The 15,929-nt window shown below is 49.6% G+C and overlaps 1 protein-coding gene across 1 annotated transcript; it reads left to right on the forward strand.

Annotated features, from left to right (window-relative positions):
• Positions 1-368: 368 nt before the first annotated feature.
• robo4 (roundabout, axon guidance receptor, homolog 4 (Drosophila)) lies at positions 369-12,255 on the forward strand. The gene is made up of 19 exons (XM_084683486.1): positions 369-776; positions 2,511-2,834; positions 4,337-4,494; positions 4,741-4,861; positions 4,992-5,130; positions 5,340-5,467; positions 5,793-5,896; positions 6,125-6,356; positions 6,611-6,732; positions 6,816-6,981; positions 7,142-7,336; positions 7,476-7,518; positions 7,618-7,733; positions 7,976-8,293; positions 8,897-8,998; positions 9,118-9,259; positions 9,491-9,712; positions 9,918-10,276; positions 11,912-12,255. The coding sequence occupies exons 1-19, from the start codon at positions 719-721 to the stop codon at positions 12,253-12,255; spliced, it is 3,393 nt and encodes a 1,130-aa protein (XP_084539612.1). The 5' UTR covers positions 369-718.
• Positions 12,256-15,929: the final 3,674 nt, after the last annotated feature.

A 15,929-nucleotide genomic window follows, 5' to 3' on the forward strand; every position in this document is an offset into this window, starting at 1 on the left:
TGTTTTCAACTGAAAACATGCAGTTGTCTTGGTTATAAAGATTACCAAGGATCATTGACTGAAAGAGCAAGCTAGTTTTAACAAATATACATGGCTTGTTATAGGGTGCATGTGTTGAAATAGTCTGTGAAAAAATGCTGAGAATGAAACGAGTTAGAATAACTTAAAATAGATTTCCTCTTTCATTCGATAAGTGTTTTATTTAAGAAACGTTCAAAAGCAGACATCAAAACAGTCCGTATCAGTTGATATGCATACAAGTCTTTTTTTCCAAACCAGTGTTTCTTTAATGACTGTAATGATTAGCAGATGTAGATGATAAAGCAGCGTGCAGCCGTGAGATGAATGATTGCAGTTCCCAGTTTACGAGTCGGGACAGTGTCACTCAGTGTTGAACGCGCTTACTTTGTTCCCACTTGGCATACCTTCACTGCTCTGGTTATGGTCGCAAGGGACCGCTCTTAATTACCACTGTAGCCTACTCTCTGGGATTTAAATGCGCGGATCAATGTATTCAAGTTACTTTTGAAAGCTACTTTACTGTATCTCATTTTTAAATACAGTGATGAGAACTTCAGAAAAGACATCCTGGTTACGCTTTAGTCCGTGCTTGTAGGTTACCGGATGCGCTATGATTTGTCCTTAATTGAACTAATATGCTGGATATACGCTTATGATACATTAAGATTGTTCTTGCTCATTGGTAATCACATTCCAAATGGCAAATATCATTCTTCGACTTGTGGCTTTTTTCGGGACCCTTGGAAACCTTGCAGGTAAGATGTAGTGTAACTTTAAATGGGTTGTTAACTTGTATCATGCTATTTTTAATAGACTAACGGTTAAAGCGATTTGGGGCATGTTTTCGTAATATTTTCAGCCATTTGCTCTTTCACGCTAATGTAGACGTCTCAATGGAGCTTATCTTGACATGTTATCTCAACAGTTCAACTGCGTCTACCCTAACCATTGTCCAGACTCATATCCCTTGAAACGTTCTATTTTATTTAGTATTTCTGGTCAAATTTTGATTTATATTTAGTTACTAATATGTATTACTTAATTATTAGCCTACTTGATGTGCACAGGACCTGCACAGACCACAACCTGATTATCTAAGCTTATCGAAGTTTGCATCTAAAGGCATGTTTAGGGAAGTTATTTTTAAGTCTATACCTCTTGTGTTGAAAGACACGTCAGAGGACGTCCTCGGTGTCGTTTTCGTTCGTTTTGTTTTTAAGTGTCAGGTCTTCCTGCAGAGGAAGTGGCTCGGTCTGAAACAATGAGTACAAAAAAAGCCATCTGTTGCCAAGAGTGTCTCATTCTGCGCTAATGATACACAGAATGTTCTAGTATAGACATGGGAACGCACTTTACACTTGCAGTCCTCACCACCAGGTTATGGTTATGATACAGCCTAAGCCTGTATAACTACCAACTTAAATAAAGGCACTGATCAATGGTATCATGCTCTCAAAGTCCTCTTCCTCAAATTCTTAACAGGCATGTTTTAAGAGGAGCACAACAAGGGCATTGTCACCCAGCTTTAATGACAGGGCTCTCAGGGCTGCTTAGATGGAACCCTGATTGTGTTTAGAATCTTTTGTTCTACTCTGGGTCGACAGCAGGGTGAGGCCGATGACCTGCAACTCAGTTTCCTGTCAGACACAGGAAGTCAATTTACCCCCCCCCCCTCATAGTTCTTCTCTGCCTTGAGAACAGTCACTTAACACCACCAACACATTAAACAATGACATTCCAACCGGCTGCTAAAAATAGACAGAGTTTATTGGTAGCAGTTAGCTGGTACTACTTTGTCGTTGTTAGCTGTGAGTGTGTGAGTTGACCCTGCTGTAGGGGTCACATGTTGGGTGTGGTACTTCAACAGTAAAAAAAAAAACCCCACTATTACTGGTGAGTGCAGCCTGGTGAGGGTTCAGTAAGCAGACCGCACACTTCAGACGCAGGTTTCACAGCTGGTCTGAAGCGACTGTTGGCCCGGTGTTTGGCCTCTCAGTCTGTCATTAGACACTTTGGCAGATTTGACTGGACTGCTATTTAAGAACACAGATTTAAGAACACAGATTTAAGAACAAAGTAAAACTTGTTTTTGAAGGTTTGGAATGAATCTGTTAGAAGAAGCACAAGTTTCCATTCTAGATAATTCTGGGCTTGTTGCTCCTTAAGACATCAGGGAGACATGAATGCATGGAGATCGATACTCTTCCATCGCTTTTCTTCCCATTAAACAGAAGTAATCAAGTAAAATTATGTCTCTATTCAACTCATTATTTTAACACACATATCGACTACAAATGTCCAGCAACAAGACAACAATGATCAATAATGAATCGTCAATAATCACAACTGCAGATGGAAACCATCACTGCATCTCATTCTTACAGCTGACTTTTATCCCAAGCCATGTACAGGGGTATTTAGAACCTGTGACCTCTTGCAGTCAGATGCTCTAACCACTAAGCTGTACCCATGCTGCTTTTCCCGTCCAGGGTCTCGTCTGAGGGCCGAGGAAGCCCCTCGTATCGTGCACAACCCCTCCGACGTGGTGGTGCGGGTGGGCAGCCCCGCCACGCTGTCCTGCCGAGCCCAGGGCAGCCCCGAACCCTCCATCCACTGGCTGCGCAACGGACAGCCCCTGGAGATTGACAAGCTGGAGAGCCAATCCCGGCCCATCGTGCTGTCGGAGGGCAGCCTGTTTTTCCTGAGAGTGGTCCCGGGGAGGCGGGGCCAGTCCCAGGAGGGCGTGTATGCCTGCGTGGCGAAGAACAGCGCGGGCAGGGTGACCAGCCGCAACGCCTCGCTCTACATCGCAGGTTAGTAGGAGGTGAGGGGGGAGTCTGGAGGGTGAGGGGGGTCTGGAGGGGTGAGGGGGGAGTCTGGAGGGTGAGGGGGGAAGTCTGGAGGGTGAGGGGGGAAGTCTGGAGGGTGAGGGGGGAGTCTGGAGGGTGAGGGGGGAGTCTGGAGGGTGAGGGGGGAAGTCTGGAGGGTGAGGGGGGAAGTCTGGAGGGTGAGGGGGGAAGTCTGGAGGGTGAGGGGGGAGTCTGGAGGGTGAGGGGGGAGTCTGAGGGGTGAGGGGGGAGTCTGGAGGATTAGGGGGGAGTCTGGAGGGTGAGGGGGGAGTCTGGAGGATGAGGGGGGAGTCTGGAGGGGTGAGTATTAGTCCAAGATATCCCAGAGTGTGTGTGTGTTTAAGTGAGTGTGACTGAGTGTGTGTATGAGTCTGTGTGTGTGTGTATGAGTCTGTGTGTGTGTGTGTTTCCAATGTCAATGTTTACCTAAAGGACAAACAGTCGGCTATTAACACCCGAGCCCTCAGCCTCTGTTTGCTCCTCAAACAGGGTCGTCCTGCGACCCCCAGATTCCTGGGCTGAGCTGTAATCAGATCTGACCTGTAGTGTCTTCCCTCCCAGAGGTCATGGAGAAGCCACACTCTGTCTCTCTTGTTACCGCAGCAGCAACAGTGTTGGGCTGTTGCTAGAGCAGCAGTAGTGTTGGGCTAGGTCCTAGCCGCTAGGACTATAGGGTTAGGCTTAGCCTAGCTAGCCAAGCTACTTATCTAGCCAAACTAACTACCTGGCTAGCCAAGTCAAACCGCGATTGAAGCAACGTTCGCAGAACTAATATAGCAGATCGACTAGAGTATTGGGAAAGCAGCCTTAATGTAGCCTACAGTACCTTACCTGTGTCTGTGCTGTCACCTGGTGGAGGCTGGTGTTCTGTCCTACTGTGCCTTGTCAGAGTTTTGGCTGTAGCCTCAGTTCCTCAGGTCCCTCACCTAACCACGGTCCACACACGTAGATAGAGCTGGCAATGCAGTGTAGCAAAATAACCTAAGGGACACATTCACAAGCATTCACTAAAAGGTCACTGAGTCGGACTGTCTCCACACCAGACTAGTTAAACTGTAGCCACTGTGTTGCTAACGAGCGTTACTGAGTCGTCACGTATGCTGGTGGCGACTGTAACTAGTTAGCTAGCGTTAGCGGCACTTTTACCACCAAATCTTAAATGTTTCCTGAACCGTGAAACAGAACCTTCCAGAAAGTAATTCAAGTAATAATAATAATAATCATTAAACCAAATAATTTATGTGAGATAACAATAGTCTGCCTTGCTGACAGAAAGCATAAGCTACTAATAATAGCCTAGCACATACAGTATACTGTATAATAAAATGCTCTTCCAGTGAGCTACACACATCATGTAGCCTAACCATAGTGATACACCTTAACGAGTCAGTATTTTAATGAATGACTGATTCTGAACACATATTAAGAACAGCGATGTGGTCATAATGGGAGCTCTCTCTGTAAAGCCCTGCAGGAGGAGTTCAGGGTGCAGCCAGCTGACCTGGAGGTGGCGGTGGGGGAGGTGGCCATCCTGGGATGCAGCCCCCCGCTGGGACACCCCGAACCCAACGTCACCTGGCGCAAGGACGGAGTCGCCATCAACAGCTCAGACCAGCACTACACCGTAAGAGCTCCAGCATTATCAACCTGTGGGGTTGTTACGCATCACCAATACAGCTCGCTACTGTGCAGTGAGGAGGTTTATTTGGCCGAATGGGTCATTTCTTGTAAAAAAAAGGACAACAGAAACAGATTAGATTTAGCAGGTGCTTTTCTCTAAGGAATGCACAGGGGTGGCCCACCCCTGGGATTTGAACCGTAGCTGTGCTCACCCTGTTCCCTCTGTGTCTCCCTGCCTCCGGGTGTGTAGGAGCTGAATGGGAAGCTGATCGTCACCTCGGCCCAGAAGAACGACTCTGGGGTGTTTGTGTGTGTGGCCTCCAACACGGTGGGGGTTCGTGAGAGCAGAGCAGCGCGGCTGTCTGTGCTTGGTAAGACCAGCCTGCCTCCAGGTCCACTGTGTCACATCTCTGACCCAGTCCCTTTAACCAGAGCAGTGGACATTATACATGAGGACAGATGATAAACCAGAGCCCAGCTAACCTCTCGTGTCCCCCTCAGCCCGGCCGGTGTTGGTCCTGGGGCCGGAGGACGTGCTGGTGAGGACCGGGGAGTCAGCACACTTTTACTGTGAGGTGCACGGAGACCCCACACCTGCTGTGGAGTGGAGCAGAGAGCAGGGCCCGCTGCCCAACGGCAGGTGTGCCCCAACACCACACACACACACACACACACACACACACACACAATGGCTTGTCATCGGACAAAGCTCCTGATCAAACATGCTCTCTACATGGAATACCTACCCTCACCAGGACAGGATGACAAACCAGAACATCTCTCTCCGTTCTGTCTACACTTCCTTATTTTAGCTGTGTGATATCTTGTTGTGTGTGTGTGTGTGTGTAGGTATTTAGTGAACCCAGACCAGAGTCTGCAGATTCACTACGTGACGTCCCAGGATGCAGGCCGGTACACCTGCACGGCGGTCAACGATGTGGGCGTGGTCACTGCCAGCGCACAGCTCCTGGTGGAGGGTAAGGGAACTTTAAATCAAGGGGGGGATGTGAACCTGCAACTTCTTGATCGAGTCAAATGCTTTAACCGCTGAGCTATACATCTTCATCCCAGCTGTAGACTCCAGCAGAGTCATTACCTGGATCTTTTCTTTCATGTTCCTTTGTAAAGCATGCTTGGGTGTGAGAAAGATGCCATTGAAAGTTGTTAATATGATAAGTACTACGTACCAGAGGTGCAGGGGTAGTGTTGACGTGAGTTGTAGTCATGTGATCAGCCCTGTAGTCATGTGATCAGCCCTGTAGTCATGTGATCAGCCCTGCTGTGTGGTCCTGGTCCCTTCAGATGCAGCGAGGGAGCTGCACAAGGAGCTGTCCAGCCTGCGCGTGGTGCTGGAGAACGTGACGGAGAAGACACCAGGCTCCAACACCACCCTGCTGCAGTGGAAGGTACCAGTCACCTTTCATCTCATGTTGATGTCTGTCTGCATGCCTGCCTGCCTGCCTGCCTGCCTGCCTGCCTGCCTGTCTGTCTGTCTGTCTGTCTGTCTGTCTGTCTGTCTGTCTGTCTGTCTGTCTGTCTGCCTGCCTGTCTGTCTGTCATCTCTCACAGCACATTTCCACCCCCCTCCTCCCCCCTTCCCCCCCTCCGCCCCCCTCCGCCCCTGCTGCGCCCAGCTCCAGACCCTGCTGTCCCAGCCCCACTTCCTGGAGGGGTTTGAGGTGCTGTACCGCTGCCTGCTGCCCGCTAGCTCCGACTGGGCGGCCCAGAGGGTGGCGCTGCCCTCCTACCACGCCCAGGTGGGGCCCCTGAAGAGGGGCTACCAGTACGAGTTCAAGGTACGCCCTTACGGCAGCAGCCTATACGGCCGGGAGAGCAACAGCAGGCACCTGAGGGTCCCAGAGACAGGTGAGGAGCAGCACCTATCACACCTCTACCGCCTGATTTCACAGAATTATTAGAATGATTTCATTATTTTACTAATGTAGAATTTGTTGTGTGTCTTTGTTGCTTTTAGCCAACAGTACCAACAGACCCTCGAAATGTGTCTGTTGGAAATGCAGTTCTTTTGATTGCTTTGGTATGAAAAATGATATAAACACTCAGCTGCAGTGTTGTTGTGGACGTGCGACTGGTAGATGTGATGTCCCGTTTTCTCCCAGCCCCCAGCGCTCCTCCCCAGCGCGTCTCTCTCACCATGACCCCCGACCGCAACGACACGGTCCACCTCAGCTGGGACCCTCCCCCTCACGACACTCACAACGGCATCATCAAGGGCTACCAGGTAAAACACCTGTTGTGACGGACTGAGTCAGCCAGTGTTGAGTAACAGCCCTCACCTGCTTGACTGGCTGTGCTTGCCTCCAGGTGTGGTGCGTGCAGGCTGAGCAGGTGCTGAACTGGACGGTGGACGGAGGGCAGCACAGTCTGGACCTGCCCGGGCTCCAGGGGGGGCTGCAGTACCTGGTCAGCCTGGCTGCCCTCAACGGGGCTGGGGTGGGCCTGCGCACTGAGCCCTACAGGCTGAGCATAGGTCAGAGACACGCCGGGAAACACAACCGCATTCGTCTGATCTGTCTGGTCCTTTTGTGAATACCTCAAGACCTTACCTTTCTCTGTCTCTCTCTGTCTGTCTCTCTCTTTTACTCTTTCTTTCACTCCCCCACCCTTCACACTCCCCCCATGCCCCCCAGACCCCCAGCCCCCAGGCTCTGCGGGGGCCCCAGCAGGAGGAGGGAGGGAGGGGGTCCTGGCTGTGCTTGAGGACCCTGTGTTCATCGGCAGCGCTGGCACCCTCCTGTGGTGTGTTCTCATGGTGACGGCCGTCTGCCTCTACCGTCGCCACCGCCGCCCAGAACGCCTGGCCCGCCGCCACGGCAACGCTGAAGGTCAGAGGAGGGGGGGGACTGTGTCACTACGGGTCAACAACAGATGTAGTGTCTCAGCTTAGGCCTCACTGACACACACACACACACACACACACACACTCCGATCTCTGCTCACGTCCAAACACACGTTTCTCCCCAGGTCTGTTCAGACTGGCTAGTGAGGACCTCATCATCAAACACAGGTTGGTGAGAGAGCTTGAGAAGGGTGCTTCTAAGAGTGTTTCTGGTTCTCAGAGTTTTTCTGGTTCTCAGTGTTTCTGGGTTCCTCTTCATGGTTTCAGGATGGCAGCGCCCGACTCTCCGTGGATCTCCGGGGCGTGGCGCCAGGCCCAGCGGGACGACCAGACCCCAGGCCCCTGGGCCCAGAACCAGGAGCCCCCGGGCTTCAGGAAGACCAGTGAGCCCTCCAACCCCTTCCACACCTCCACCCCCCTGCCCCTACACCCCCTTCCATACCCTCCACCACTCCTCCACCCCTCCACCCGGTATACACCCCCTTTCACCCCCCCCTTCCATCCCCCTTCCACCCCCCTCCATACCCTCCACCCCACCTCATGACTGTGTTCCATCACGCTGACCTTGTTTGTTGTCATTCCCTCTTGGTTGTCGCAGCGATCTAACATCCGCCTTCTCCTCCAGCGTTGCCCACGGCGACCAGGAAGGCCCCCTGCAGGCAGGGCGGGGCTGTCCCCATCGTGCCCGACAGCTGTGGCGTGTATGGCACCTTCTACGTGGACTTGGCGGGCGGCGGCCTGAAGACCTTCCACAGCCCCGCCCGCTGTCCCAGAATGCCGCGCTGCAGCCTGCAGCAGGCCGGGGAGACGCTGAAGATCTCACAGGTGGTCGCCAAGACAACCCTGCGGGAGGAGGGGCAGGCGTTGCCCTGGAAACAGGCCCTGCCGTCCCAGCCCAGGATGGGCGTTCACAAGGACTCATGGGAGAAGAACAACAAACGAGGTAAGGGGAGAACAATGATAATCAGAGATGGTAAAAGTACACAAGTACACACATCCTTCACTCAAATAGAAGGACAGGAACTCATTGTTTAAAAGACGGACTGAACTTTTTCACTCAAATATCTTTTCAAACTTTAGTTCAATTTTCTTTGACAATTTCTTATCATATTTAATGTTATCAAAAAGATTTTTCTACCTTTCCTCAACACATTTTTTACTTTAAAAAAAAACATTTGTTCAACCTTTTGAAACCTCTTTTCACACACAGTGAAAGGAGAGGAGAGAGGAGTGAGGAAAGGAGAACAGCAAAGCCTATAACAGAGTACAGTAAAGCACAGCAGAGTACAATAGAATACAGCGGAGTCCTCATCAAGTACTCATCAAATATTTTTATTTTTTTACCTTTCAAACATAAATAAAAATTAAGACCAGAATGTCAAATTCAGGAAAACCAGGACAACACAAGGGAGTTTAACTGATCTTAGTCTGTGGTGCTTTTTCTCACCTGCCGACAGCAGGTATCTGATGACTGTGTGACCGGTTGTGACAGGAAGTCAGGTTGTGACAGGAAGTGACAGATTGGCTGTGTGTGTGTCCCTCCCAGAGCTGCATGCGGTGAAGAGCGCCCCTCTGGCGCCCTCCAGAGGCCTGGCTGTCAGGAACGTGTCTCAGGCCTACAAACACAGACTGGGCCACAAGCAGTCAGGTGCAGTCACCTCATCACCATGGAAACACCTCACCAACACTGTTCAGCTTTGTTCATTCGTTCAATATGTATGTAAAAAGTATAATATCTGTGTGTGTGTGATGTGTGTGTGTGTCCAGGTGTGTGTGAGGTGGACCCCAGCCTGTCTCCTCGTCTCCTCCACTACTCTGCCTCCCTGCAGCTGGTGGACCTGCTGCCCAGACCCCCCCCCCTGCCTGTGGACGACACCACCGACACACACAGCCTGGGCTCTGAGGAGGGGTGAGACACACACACACACACACACACACACACACACAGCCTGGGCTCTGAGGAGGGGTGAGACACACACACACACACACACAGCCTGGGCTCTGAGGAGGGGTGAGACACACACACACACACACACACACACACACACACAGCCTGAGCTCTGAGGAGGGGTGAGACACACACACACACACACACACAGCCTCAGTGGTGGTTCCTCTGCTAACGTGAGTGTCCCCCCAGGTCCAGCCGTTCCACCAGGCTGACAGTAGACCTGCTCTCCCTGCAGTCCACCTGCGCGGCCTCGGGTCAGGCCCCCTCCCCCTCCACCGGCTGCCCCTCCTACAGCATGCTGTCCTCCCGCTGCCCCTCCCCCTCATACTGCCCCTCCCCGGAGCAGCAGGAAGTCCTGGAGAGCTCACAGGAAGTGACCCGGTACATGGAGTTGAGGCCCAGGGTGGAGAGGTAACTTCTCTCCTGACTCACATCATCACGTCATCACAGCCTTTTAAACAGAAGATACTACTTTGTTAACACCAAAGGAAATGATAGTGCCAGAGATTACTAAAGATCACACCAACATAAGGATAAAAACTAGAGTAAGAAATGTAAAGAATGCAAAGGAGTAAATGCTAAATGTTAACCTGTGGTTATCTCGGGGTCTCCCCAGCGAGTCGCCAGCCCCGCCCTCCTCCCGGCCCTCCTCCCCGCCCTCCTCCCGGCCCTTCTTCCCCACCCCCACACTTGGATACATCTACGGGCCCCTCCCCTCCGACCACCTGGGCGTTGCCCCCGACGACATCGAGGCCCGGCCAATGGGCTTGCGGCGTGCCCGTCTCCGGAGCACGCCCTCATCGTGCGGCAGCGAATGGGAGGGCTCGCTGTGGAACGGCTGGGGGTCCGTCTCCGAGGGCAACGGGGCGAGTGCCCGGGCCAGCCTCATCAGTTCCTCTGACGGCTCCGTCCTGAACGACGCCAGCTTCGCACGCATCATGGCGGCCGCGTCAGAGAGCACCGCCTCCTTCTCTGGTGAGGGAGGAAGTCTCACTCAGATGGATCTCTTCTGGTTGTGTTGCATTGTGGGTCCTGTAGTCTCTGTGGGATCAGGATGGGTTTGTAGGTGATGTACTGTGTTGAAATACGCTTGATGGATTCACAGAGGCTCGTTACAGGTTACAGTCAAGCAAGGAGCATTAGTCAGTCAAATTAATATAAGGGCACTGGTTTTATTGATGGAAGATGTTGATTCCATGAATGTCCACAAGGTGGCATGTGGTGACCATTCTAGACTGAGACCAAGTTAGACCAATAGAAAGATGACATATTTTTTCTTTTTTTACCAGAGTGATTTCTGGAAACAGAATATTTTCCTTTAGCAGTTTCACAGTGAAGACTTTCCTTCATGCGTGGGTACAAAACCACATCAGTCTAAATCCTTCTATTGTAACTCCATCCCTGTTCCTGGCATCCAGTTAATTTCAGAGTTCAGGAGGAGGGTAGCCCAGGGATAAGGATGGTTTGAGGGCTGGTGCAATGGTCGGGTCTAGGGTTCGGGTTAGTTAGTTTCAGTGTTAGGGGGGAACTGTGTGCTTGTGTGGCCTGACAGGCTGACCTGAGGGACACAGTAATGGGATTGAGGTGAGCGCTAGTGTGTGTGTGAGAGTGTGTGTGAGAGTGTGTTTGTCTCGTATTACACTAAGAGTGGGGGCACCAAGTGATCACTTAAACCCTCTCAGTAAAATGAAACTGGCCATCGTTTCCCCAGCACCACCTCATCAATCACTCTCTTTCTCTCTGAATGTGGGCTGCATTTAACTTTTCTCCATTTGCCCAAGTGTGGGGAAGCCACAGGAGAGCTGTAATCCAGCCCACTTCCTCTGCATTTAATAAATGAAATTGTTTGTTATCGGACGACCATAAATCACAAGAGTATCAATTGTACTGTTTGGTCGCTGTCAAATCATTTCAAACGGTTTCTGAAAAAGGAGGGAATTAGACGTCAGTACCAAGTCAGTTTCAGGATTCGAAGACTTAAGAGTTTCAATTAATGGCTTGGTGGGAATCAAAAGAACGTAAATCTTCTGTAGGCGTGTGTATGTGTGTGTGTATGTGTGAATGTGTGTGTGTGTGTATGTGTGTGTATGTGTGTATGTGTGTGTGTGTGTATGTGTGTGTCTGTATGTGTGTATATGTGTGTGTGTATGTGTGTGCGTATGTGTGTATGTGTGTGTGTGTGTATGTGTGTATGTGTGTGTGTGTATGTGTGTATGTGTGTGTATTATGAAGCCTTGTGTGAGATTTCTTTTTTCTTGAAGCTAGGTTACGATAAGATGAACTTTAGTGTCCCGCTCAGGGAAATTTGTCTTGGTCTCTGTGGTGGGTCATCATAAATGCCTTGACAGTCACAGTAACAACAAACAATACATCATTAGCCAAACATTATCAACAGTTACATAACAGTATTGCACATATCCCATAACATAACACATACATACACCTCATAATAATACATGCTAAAAGATCACCGTAATAAAGGCACTATAAAAATTATTACATAGATTTCAGCCTCAAGCAGCATTGAGATTGTGAGGTTGTTGTTGTGTTTTGGAAAGGTCGGGTCGTCTGTGTTTCATAGACGTTCCTCTCTGTCTCCCCCCCCCCCAGACTTCTCCCCCCCTGCCTCTCCCCTCAGCGCCCTGTTCCCCCCAGCGCGAGGCGAGGCAGCGCGAGGCGAGGCGGCGCCAGGCGAGGCGGGGGAGTGTTTCGGGGAGCTGGACCCCATGCCGGTGTGGGACTGGAGCACAGCGTGGGTGGAGGAGATGGAGGCTCAGTACCGCGCCCTGTACCCCCCCACCTCCCCCTCCACACCCACCTCCACCTGCGACACCTGGGGCCGCCTGCGGAGCCAGCGGCAGGGGGCCGGGGGGAGGGGGGGCGTGGGGGGAGGGGGGCCGGGGAGGGGGGGGAGGGGGGGCAGGGGGGGTGAAACCACAGAGATGAAGCGTTGATTGACCGAGGCCTGATTCCAGTTCAGTTCAGCGTCCAGGAGGGATGGATGTTAAACTCACAACTGAAAGAAGTCCTAGGGCCTGTCAAGTCAGGAATGGAGCTAGTTGGTTTATAGTTCTCATCGCTGCTTCCTGCTTCCTGGTGGCCAAACCCATGTGGCTGACCTGGACTCAGTTTCCCAGAATACCTCAGGACACACCGTCCTCTACTTCCTGTCTCCATGTCTAACTTGTACAGCATTTTTACTTTAGTTAAAGAAAGGATTTTTATTTTCAATTTTTTAAGTTGACCATAAATAAATATAAATAAAATCTTGTCTTATAACTTCCTTTTCAAACATTTAGGAAGAGCTAATGATCTGCATTGTCAACACAGGTGCTTTCATGATTGGATTGGTCCTATTATATCGCCAGAGCAAATCTATACAGACCTTTACTGATTCATTGCAATAGTTTGTACATATTTGACAGATTTATTTAATGAACCACGAACACTGTGACTTTTCAACCCATCTTTTTTTCATAATTTGTCTTTCTGAAACAACTTTTTAATCTAGAAAACTTAAGTAGATCATTTGTATTTTGGGGGATGTTACTTGCCTTTACACGTCGGGTCCATTTTCAGTTTATATGTAAATTAGCCCACATAGAAGAGTGGTTGGACAAAAGATTTTCCCCACTGATTTGAACCTAAAGAGAGCAGTCATACTATGAAACTAGCTCTGCATTTAAATTTGTTTCCCATTGATTTGTATCCTCTCTGTTGTTAAATTCTGCTATAATTAGATGTTTACCTTTTATAAAGACTGTAAGAATAGGTTCAGTAGTACTGAACTAATTATTGTCTCAACGGACACTACCTGACTAAATGTTTATATTCGATGCTTAACTAACCCAGTGTCTTGTCTTGATGCCTTAATAATAAATCAAACAAGTCAGATATGTTGCATGTGTTTGATGTTTACAGAAGGTTCATTCCAAATTACAATATTTTGAGTTATTTTTTTTGTATTGTGTGTGGTAGAATGTTGTTGGAACCTGACATGTTGTAAATGTTTGCTTGTTGTTTGCGATCAGAGTTTAACCCTCTCAGGAGGACTAAGAGCTTCTGCCATCCTCTCCTAGAACACAACACAACACTCTCTCTCAAAACCACTCAGAGACCAAGAGAAATCCTTACCGTTTCATCAAGAGCCTCAGATTTCTGACGAGAGAGAAAAGTCACGATACATTAATAGGATGAACAAGAAAACAGGAAAGAAGATAATAAAAATGTTGATTTAAAAGAGCTTAAAATAAATGATAATCTCTGAATAAACTACATAACCTACCATTTCTCCAACCCCCCTTCAGTTCTGTGGTCTGGACCTCACTTCCCCGCTGGTGAAAGGGCACTTCTCCCCCCGCTGAAGTTATTACATCCTGACCTCAAACAAATCCAAACAATATTGAACAAGTCTGTGTGTGTGTGTGTGTGTCTGTCTGTCTGTGTCTGTGTGTGTGTTCTAGACTGGAGGACCAAAGGGATTATTCTTCTTCTGGCTTCGTCTCAGTGACCATATGCTGGTCTCCACAAGCCACCAAACCAGCCACTGTCTTGTGTTGTGTACACACACACATAAGCTCTCTCTCTCTCTCTCTCTCTCTCTCTCTCTCTCTCTCACACACACACACACACACACATACATATAAGCTCTCTCTCTCACACACACACACACCCATAAGCTCTCTATACACACATAGGCTCTCACACACACACACACACACACACACACGCACACATAAGCACTCAAATACATTGATGTGCACACCCCACTCATCCAGAACACAAAGGAACTCCATTGATAGTGGAGAGGATGTATCTATCTGGACAGCACAGATTCTCCACAGATGCCCTGTGTCCCAACACACACACACATATTCACACACACACACACACACACACACATACACACACACACACACACACACACACACATACACATACACGGTCTGGTCAGCAGCAATATTTCAACTGTGAAAATTGCTGGCAGCTCACATGTCAAAAGTGGCAATCGTTTATTTAGGTGGAAATCAATTTGTCCTACGTGGGAAGTCCTTACCCTGCTGCCCTGTTGGTCAGCGAGCATTCGCTAACTCCCCTCAACACTCTTCCACACACAGTTAAGACGCTGCCTACACACTGACCTTCATCATTTTCTCTTACACACACACACACACACACACACACACACACACACACGGACACACACACACACACGGACACACACACACCCCTGCCCCAGACCCCTGGGTGCGTGATGACAGCCTGGGCCCCTGGGAGTCAGCCCTCTGTTGACCCACAGCTGAGCAGGGACACAGAAGTCTCCCTGGTCTGTCTCTCTGTGTGTGTCTCTCTCTGTCTCTCTGTGTGTGTGTCTCTCTCTCTGTGTCTCTGTGTCTCTCTCTGTCTCTCTGTGTGTCTCTCTCTCTCTCTCTCTCTCTCTCTCTCTCTCTCTCTCTCTCTCTCTCTCTCTCTCTGTGTCTCTCTCTGTGTCTCTGTCTGTGTCTCTGTCTGTGTCTCTGTCTGTGTCTCTGTCTGTGTCTCTGTCTGTGTCTCTCTCTGTGTCTCTCTCTGTGTCTCTGTCTGTGTCTCTGTCTGTGTCTCTGTCTGTGTCTCTGTCTCTCTCTGTGTGTGTCTCTCTGATATCTGAATCTTCTGCTCCCCTAACCCTACCCCTCCTTTGACAACAATGTGGGTGGAGGTCTTTGTTCTACACCAGCCTGTCTGTTTTGTATGACACAGTGACAAAGCCTCTATCAGAGTCGCTTTTTAGGTGCAGTTCAGGTGTGCAGGTCCTCATGTGCTGTTCCTCCTCCTCTGAGCTGAGCTGGGCAGCAGGCTGCGGCCGGCTCTCCCAGAGCCAGGAGCAGCTTCACAGCCCGTCTGGGACGGCACACACGCATCCATCTCTCTCCGCCACGGAGCAATTAACATGGAAATTGGAGTGTGGCAGTTTGGAATGGGACAGGGGGTCTTAATATCCCTCCCCTCTGTCACCCTCCTCCCCCCTCCCCCCTCCATTTCTCTCCTGCTTCTTTTCTTTTCTCCTCAGGACGTCCTCTCTCTCTCCTCTCTCTCTCCTGCCCTTGTGGGCGGTTCGGTCCTGACACTGGCCTAATAAATGAGCTCTGTGATTTATGGGGTAAAGAGGGCCAGGCAGGGGGGGCAGGAGCGGCAGGGGGCTTGAGGGTGTGGGGGAGATGATTCAAATTAGATGGATTGACGTTGCGACGACATTAAATGCTGGACTCTACAAAGTTTATATTATTATACATACAGCATTGTCCTTTAACGCCTGTGATGTGGTGTAAAGTGAACATAGTCCAGCTTCACTATGCAAGTGTAACCACAGAGCGTACTTTATACAACCAGAGAATACTGCCTGAATCATGTCTCATGATGCACTTTTTACATCGTTCAGCTACTGCACGCTTGCAATAACTGACATACAAGTTAAAGAGTTCTTTTAGACAAAGAGTCATGATGTTGGCTGAGGAAAAGATATTAAAAGGCTGATTTGTCAAAGACGAAAACAGTTTAATGTGAGTTAGAGACAATCCAAGCTAAACAGAAGTTGGTTGCTCTGATTGTTCTTGTCTAAAGACGTGAATGTTTACGTCAAGAGTAAATC

The sequence above is a fragment of the Hypomesus nipponensis genome, chromosome 20 (assembly GCF_054491055.1).
Source record: "Hypomesus nipponensis isolate SF chromosome 20, ASM5449105v1, whole genome shotgun sequence".
NCBI classification, from domain to species: Eukaryota; Metazoa; Chordata; class Actinopteri; order Osmeriformes; family Osmeridae; genus Hypomesus; species Hypomesus nipponensis.

Coding starts and splice junctions, on each gene's coding strand:
- robo4 (XM_084683486.1), top strand. CDS start 719: ATGGCAAATATCATTCTTCGACTTGTGGCTTTTTTCGGGACCCTTGGA. Junction 5,131..5,339: donor GGCCCGCTGCCCAACGGCAG/GTGTGCCCCAAC, acceptor GTGTGTGTGTAG/GTATTTAGTGAACCCAGACC. Junction 10,277..11,911: donor GAGCACCGCCTCCTTCTCTG/GTGAGGGAGGAA, acceptor CCCCCCCCCCAG/ACTTCTCCCCCCCTGCCTCT.